At 31.4% G+C, this 7,423-nt stretch overlaps 1 protein-coding gene across 2 annotated transcripts in view; it reads right to left on the bottom strand.

The window, feature by feature from the left end:
- Nucleotides 1-4,181: 4,181 nt before the first annotated feature.
- The window catches only part of LOC106465702 (phenazine biosynthesis-like domain-containing protein), a 13,170-nt gene continuing 9,928 nt past the window's right edge, over nucleotides 4,182-7,423 (bottom strand). For both annotated transcript variants that reach the window (XM_013925940.2, XM_022393623.1), the window contains one exon: nucleotides 4,182-5,710. In XM_013925940.2, the coding sequence (XP_013781394.1) occupies nucleotides 5,595-5,710 (116 nt within the window). In that variant the 3' untranslated portion in view covers nucleotides 4,182-5,594. The remainder of the gene's footprint in view (nucleotides 5,711-7,423) is intronic.

The raw sequence follows: 7,423 nt of genomic DNA, 5'->3' as shown, positions 1-7,423 counted from the left end.
TCACTCACTATGGTTTTAATGTAATTCTGCATTACTATCTTTTTAACATATCATTGAATTAAAATTGTTTTGAAATCGGCACTTTATCACTAATGGTTAATTCACTCCTAAATAATAATTATTTCTGTACACAATTACAATTGTTTAAATTTAGCATTACTGCATTATTGTATTACTATAGCACTCAATCACAACTGTTATAATTAAAACTGTCTCAAGCCTTTACAAAATCAGAATTGTGTTAGCCTATTTTTTCATTTTATACCAGTAAAATATTATTATATGTTTCTTGCAACATGCATCAGGTCATTATTGTTTTAACCCAGCACTGAATTATTAATGTTTTAGGCAAGACTTATTCAAATGGCTTTAACTTCTAGCAGCTAATACTTATTTGTAACTTGCACTGAATCATTTCTTTAATACAGCATTGAATCCCATATGCTTTTGACTCATCATTGAATCAGTGTTTCAACTGAGGACTGAAGTTGGTTTTTAACCCAGCAATAAACCACTCTTATTTTTGTCAGATCAACAAGTGAATACATACTGTTTGAAAGTATTACTAATTTGTTACTGTTTTTACCAAAAAGAAAATCAGAATTGTTTGAAGACAACACCAGATCAATACTCTGATAATCCAAGTCAGCTCTACCTACAGCTTCTGAACAGCTATGCTGAACTAATTTAGTAGTGTTGTTTAAAACAATCTTTTAAATAAACACTGATAAAAGTTAGTTGCTTTGTGACTTTACTAGTGTTTTAGATGTATATGGTATTGACCATAGTTGGTAGAGAGTATGTTGAGTACATAATGGTCTGTCAAGCCACACAACTACAGAATAGAAATCTGCACAATGAATTATAGCTTTGGACATTAAACTTGTAGGCAAAGAATGAGAAATGTACATAGTCAATCTGTACATAATGAATCTGAAATGTACACAGCCAATAAATGAGAAATTTATTCAGTCAACCTGTAAACAATGGGCTAGAAATGCAAACAGTCAACATGCATACAATAAATGAGAAATGTACACAGTAAACCTGCTAGCAATGAAGAAGAAATACACACAGCTGACCTGTGGACAACTGGCAGGAAGTGTACAAAGTCGGCCTATAGATAATGACCAAAAAATGCATGCAGTAAACCTGCAGATAATAAAAGAACCTGAAAACAATGAATGAGCAATATACACAATCCACCTGTGGACCATATGTGAAAAACAAGCATATAGGAAAATTGCAGAAAATGAAAGGAACTGTACACAGTCAACCTTTATATAATAAATGAGAAATGTAAACAGTCAACCTGTAATCACATACTAGAAAAGCATACAATTAACAAATGATAAATGTACACGTTCAACAAGTAGACAGTGGACAAAGGAAAACATTCAACCTGTAAAAAAATGGAAGGAACTGTACTTTTAAGAATGGAATGTAACAGCCCTTTCCAATGCAAAATATTCATACACTCTGATCATAAAGGTGTGTTCAGATCAGAGATTTAAAATTAAAAAACAGGGATATCCCTCACATTTAGTGACATTAAAAAACAAAGGAATATGGATCAACTTGGAAACTAGGACCACCCAAAAAGACACCTGTAACAAGTCATACTCAAGCCATGTTAAGCATAATGTGGTATCTTGTGACAGGTGAGAATCCATAAACACAAATATCAGTGGCAAGATATGTCCACGTGCCCCAGGAAATAGTATGTACACATAAACATAGTCAAGAAAGATCTCAATGTGGAAACAAGGTCAAGAGTGTATGGATTCAGCTAGATAAGGCTTACAGTCATATTTCTCATTCAATCGTCACATACCTCAAGGAGCTGGAGACTGGATACTCATGCCATTCCATACAAAGACATAGCAGTCAAATTACCAGATGCAACGCCTATGGAATTTTGTGTAATGAAATGTTAAAACAGGCAGTGGGAAACTGTTGTCCTTATATACTTGATGGCTTATGGAAACCATACATAGAAGAGTAGTGTGTTTTGTGCATGACATCATTATGAAGGAGCTTTTTGCAATGAAAACTTTTCTCACTTGGGTTTTGAGCATACATGAAGTAGACAGTGATTGTTCTTATTGTATGTTGTATTAGTTGATATTTTAGTGTTTTTCAAGCTATTGGTGCTGAAATTAAACAGCATCCATTCTGTTTGAAACAACATATGATGTGTCGGTTTTTGGCTTTGATGTAGTTTTCAGCTCTGTTGTTCAAGCACTTGACAATACTGCCTTTAACGGAAAGGTGGATGGTAAGACTGGAAGTGTATCTGTCAGTTTGAGTAGGTTTATAGTACATTGTTGTAGTGAGCTTTTCATTCTATCTGCTGATGAAAATGTCTAGGAATAGCAGGCTTTTGTTTTTGTCTATTTCCATGGTGAAGTGCACTCTGTTGTCTATGGAATTAAAGTGTTGTAAGAATGCTAGTAAGTTTTCAAGACTAAGGGGCTATACAACAAACGTGTCATCAATGCAGCATCTGTAAAAACTGGGTTTTACTGTCTTTAGAACAGAAGGTTCTTTGTTCAAAACCTTCCAAGGACATTTCAGCCGAGATTGGTGATCCCATGGAAAACCCACCTATTTATTCAAAGAAATTATTGCTTTATTAAAAAATTATAGAAAAATTATGATTACAGGCTTGCAGATATAGTTGGTGTATAGTTTTGCCAATGTAAATGGCATTAAAGCCACCACGTGTAGTTATATATGATCCTGGAACGCACAGGGGAAGGTAAGTAGGTCTTTAGATCTGAACGGATTTTGTATTTTGAAAGGTGATTCAAATATCAAATACCTAAAAAAAAAGAAACAATCAATCATAACGGTAAGTAATGCCACTTATCAAAACTATATACCAATTACACCTGCGAGCCTGTGAACATATGAAATTATGATGAGGTTCATAATAGTATCTATCGTCATGTCATTTCTGTATGTAAAATAATTATCATTCAACAGTCATTGTTTGGTGGTGCAGAGGTTTGGAACATTAGTGAACAGGTCTGTGACAAAAACTAACGAGGAAATGTTAGTATCATATATATAGTACTCCAAGGTGTTCAGTGATATTTTCTGAGTTGATCAGTATTACCCCCTAGTGGTGATAGAAGATACATTAAGAACCAGCTACATGATTGTTGCAAGGGGAGTTTATAGCACTGGTAATAGGTCTGAGAGGTATTTCAAGTTCATGGATCTTAGACAATCCATAAAAGAGTGGAGGACAATTGCTACTGGTTCTTAGATCCATGGTTGTGGTTTCATTTATTAAGCTTTAGTTTCTGAGATTGTGTAACATTTTATTGATGAGTCTTTCTGTTTTATCTTTGGGATAATTGTTCAGCTTTTTTTTTACTAGTGGCTGTCTAGTAAATGTCTGATCTTGTTATTATAATCATCTGTGTCTAAGATTATTGTGCTGTTTTTCTTTATCTACAGCTAGAATTTTAATAGTGTTACAAAGTTCTTGTTTTGCTTGGTTAGACTCTGGTTTTTTATGCATTTCTGAGGATAGCATAAGTTTAGTATCTAAACTGTTCTGCTACAGGTTTTTAGCCCAGATTCTAGGCTGGCCACTATGTCAACTATTGGTAGTTTGGTAGATGGGATGGCAAAAGTTAGGCCTAAGTTAAGTATTTTCTTTACAGTATGGGTATTCTGTAACCAAAGATGAAAAGCAAAAGTCTTTTGAAACATCATCCTTTGTACCTGTGCTACTTTTCTAGATTAGTCCTCCAAGATCTTCTCCACAAGTGTCATTCTGAAATAGGCAGTTGCTGCCCATTTAACCTTTGTTTGTTCATTTTGAATACTCTGTCTAAATGATCTATAAAATAATACTGTCTCTTACGTTTGCTTTATCTGACCACATTTTTGCAATGTTTATGTTTTAAGTTAACCTTGACAGTATGTATTTGTTCACATTTTTTTATTTTAGGTATAATTTGGTCTAAGTAATATAAAATTAAACAAATTGATCTTTTATGTCAACTGTCATTTGAATAAATAAAATTTAAATATTAGACTTAGCCTCATTGAAGTTTTTAAAAATTATAGTTATAAAAGAACGTTATTTTAATTTCATTGCTGTGAAAATTTTAATACTCTTTTAAATATTAAGCTACATATTAAAATGTTTAATAAAACAGAACTATTAAAGATACATTTATTACTTTTTTATGCAAAACATAAATTTTAATGTTTTTACATTTATTACACAAAACACATACAGTTTATACTGCAATTTTTCAGAAGTACTTGAATATATAATCTGCCAAAATATGTCAGTCTCGGATATTCAGAATTTTTGGAAGAGTTTTTTTTATTAACATTTGTCTAGTTTTTATATTTTAGAAATCTAGATCACAATTAGTTTTAGTTAGGTATTAAAAAAAATTAAGGTGAATGATGCAACTATAGCTATATAGATATATTTTAAAATTAACTGCCCCAAAAGAAAAGCAATACTGCAAATATTTTTTGGTAATTCCCAAAAATATGCTTTAGAGAATAGACATTATATTCTCTGTGTAAAATAGTGAATGAATTAAAATTAAACAGAACACAGCAACCACATTTAGCTGTTAATGTTAAAGGCTCTCTCTCCCTATATATACTCACACATATACACATACTTGTAAATTCATGTAGACAGATATATAAAAATATTGCACAACTTCACATTTGTAGCATTGTACTTTGGTTCCAAAATACTTATAGTTGGATTCATGGATGTTTTAAAAAGCCACCTAACTCCAAGTTCAACACAGTTGTTTTTATATGCACACAGTTGTAATTTAGTAAAATATACTCCTCAAACTAATGCTGTATATAGTATCCTAAAACCAATATAACTCAGTGAGAAGTGTTGAATCAAATGATAGATTGAACTTCTATTTTTAACTATTTTAAATAGCTTGTCAGCTGAATAATTCAGAATATATTAGCAACATAAATGCTACATATTCTGCAAATCCTATATAAATATAGGTTTCCTTGTGGTGAGTAAAAGAGAACTAAAAACACCATTTATATATAAAATAGGTGGTGTGAGTATAATATAGAAACAATTCAACTGATGAACATATAAAGAAAGTAGGTTGAAAGAATCAGACACTAATAGATCAACAGATGATTACTGAAAATTACCACTTCATATCAAAACAAACATTGACAGTATAAGAGAAAAACAGCTCAACAGATGAGAAGTACAGAAAAGTGCTACCTATTATTAAAAATTCAGAGTAATAATTAGGGTTATTTTCACTATATGAACTTCTTAACAAAACTACAACTACACAAGTTAAACAAGAAGGTAATACAATTATTGAACTTTACTTTATAGTTAGCTTGACATGTTGTCTGATTAGCTATAAATAAAACTATGAAATTCCAACGTGTTATATTCATTTCATATCAACTACTTTTAAATGCATTAAAAAATTGAGAATCTGATACATTGTGATATAAGCATTTGTACCACTCCATCAATTGTATATCAACATGCAAATGTATTAAAAATTACACAAGGTCTGGATTTCACAATGCTTAAGCATGATCAGCCTTTAGTGACAGAATAGCTTCGCTTTTAGAACAATGACAGCATCTCCGCCTATGTCCACTCTTCCATCACTTCGAACATTCACATACAAATCTCCTCCTCTTGCTGAGCATTGATGAGCTTGAAACAAATCATATAAATAGATTTCTAAGGTATACTTTTGAATCCTTTAATAACATTTTTAAAACTTCAATACAATTCTGTTAGTATTCACGTAGATGTTTCAAAATTATGTGTAATAGGTTTGTTTTAATATAAATAAATTTGTAATTAGCCAAGCAGTATTCTGACAAGTTGCAGAAACAGATGCATATAACAATTTTCTGTGATGAATGTACACATTATAGATGTCCAACTTCCTGATATTAATCTTGACTTTTAACACAGATACCAGAATAAAAGTACTGGACTGACCGTACTACAAATACGAATAGTATACAGTTGGTTTTCAAGTCTCAAACTCATCAACATACCTAGCTAACTGCTTTACCAACAACCTAAGTTATTTACACAATGTGCTTTCCCAAAGTAAGTATACAACATATATTCCTAACAACTGAAATTTGTTCATGTATTCCACAGACTGTTCTATTTTAAAATGTATCTTGATATCTTCATGTCACCCTTTATAGTGTTTAAAATACTCAAGAAAACATGTCTAATTCATACATCATTTTTGTATTTGATGTGTTTGCCACATCCTTGTAATACATCACTCTTCAAAATGATTTAATTCTAGTTCTTATATCAATGTTCAAAATTATATATTTTCCATTTTCTACATCATTCTCAAAATTCCCCATTTTTAGTTCCTAAGAGTTGATGTACTTCACTAAGATGGAATTATCTATTGTCCATGACCCAAAAACAATTACTTTAGAACTTGATTTTATCAACTGACTTAGTAGCTAAGAGTACATATATTCACCAAAACAAATGTTCTTATCAAACAGAAGCATTCCAATAAGCTTCAGGTATTTTAAATTGTCATTAACAGATAGGTGGTAGCACTGCCTATGTAAGGATAGCTCGGATTGTTCATCGAAATGGTATCTTAAATACCTCCTCAACAGGTCATCAGAAAGTTACAATACTGTACAGTGTTTCCTTTTATAACAATATCTATGTAATGACTAAGTCACAAGTTCATGGAATTTCTTTAAATATCATAGCAAAAAATTTGAATTTCTTGTTCATTTTTATTCTGCTTCTTTAACCCGATGACTACCGGTACTAACTATCTTAGTAGGCAATGCAAGTGTGCATTTGTGAATTGAAAAAATGATATAGAATTTATCTTTTAATGGATTTCTGATTTTATTTTTATAAATAGTAGCTTAACATTCAATTATTTGTACAAAATTGTATTCTTTAATGAGGTTTAAAGAGGAATTTAATGAAAAAATTCCTAAAATACGTTTTAGACTGTAAATAAGCGCCCTCTAAGAAGAAATGTTTTTTCAAAAATTTTTTAAGATATTTCCTTTCACCTCAGCACTGGTTCTGCCATCTATGTTTGGTATCTAAACCTTTTTCTAGTCTGTTTTCTTTATAAAACTGCGTCTGTGCGTGTTAAACCTCAGTTGTAAAACTTTTAGCCAATCCTAGTCGAAAGTGTCAATTTCAGTACCAATTATTCCAATTGCTGTATCTCCCATTTGGCAAATTATAGGATGATAAGGAAAGCACGTGATGAAACGTTGTTCTTTGGATTTTACAATATGAATGTGGGTAGTGCTTATTACAGTAACTGCCATTTTATGTAGAGGTTGTATTTAGTACTGGCCAATAGGGCTTTTCTGTAAGCATTAGAAAAGTTGCTTCTGGAAAAAA

This window comes from Limulus polyphemus, unplaced genomic scaffold (genome assembly GCF_000517525.1).
Source record: "Limulus polyphemus unplaced genomic scaffold, Limulus_polyphemus-2.1.2 Scaffold2024, whole genome shotgun sequence".
NCBI classification, from domain to species: domain Eukaryota; kingdom Metazoa; phylum Arthropoda; class Merostomata; order Xiphosura; family Limulidae; genus Limulus; species Limulus polyphemus.
The sequence above is the reverse complement of the archived record's forward strand: the minus strand, read 5'-3'. Positions and strand labels throughout refer to the sequence as shown.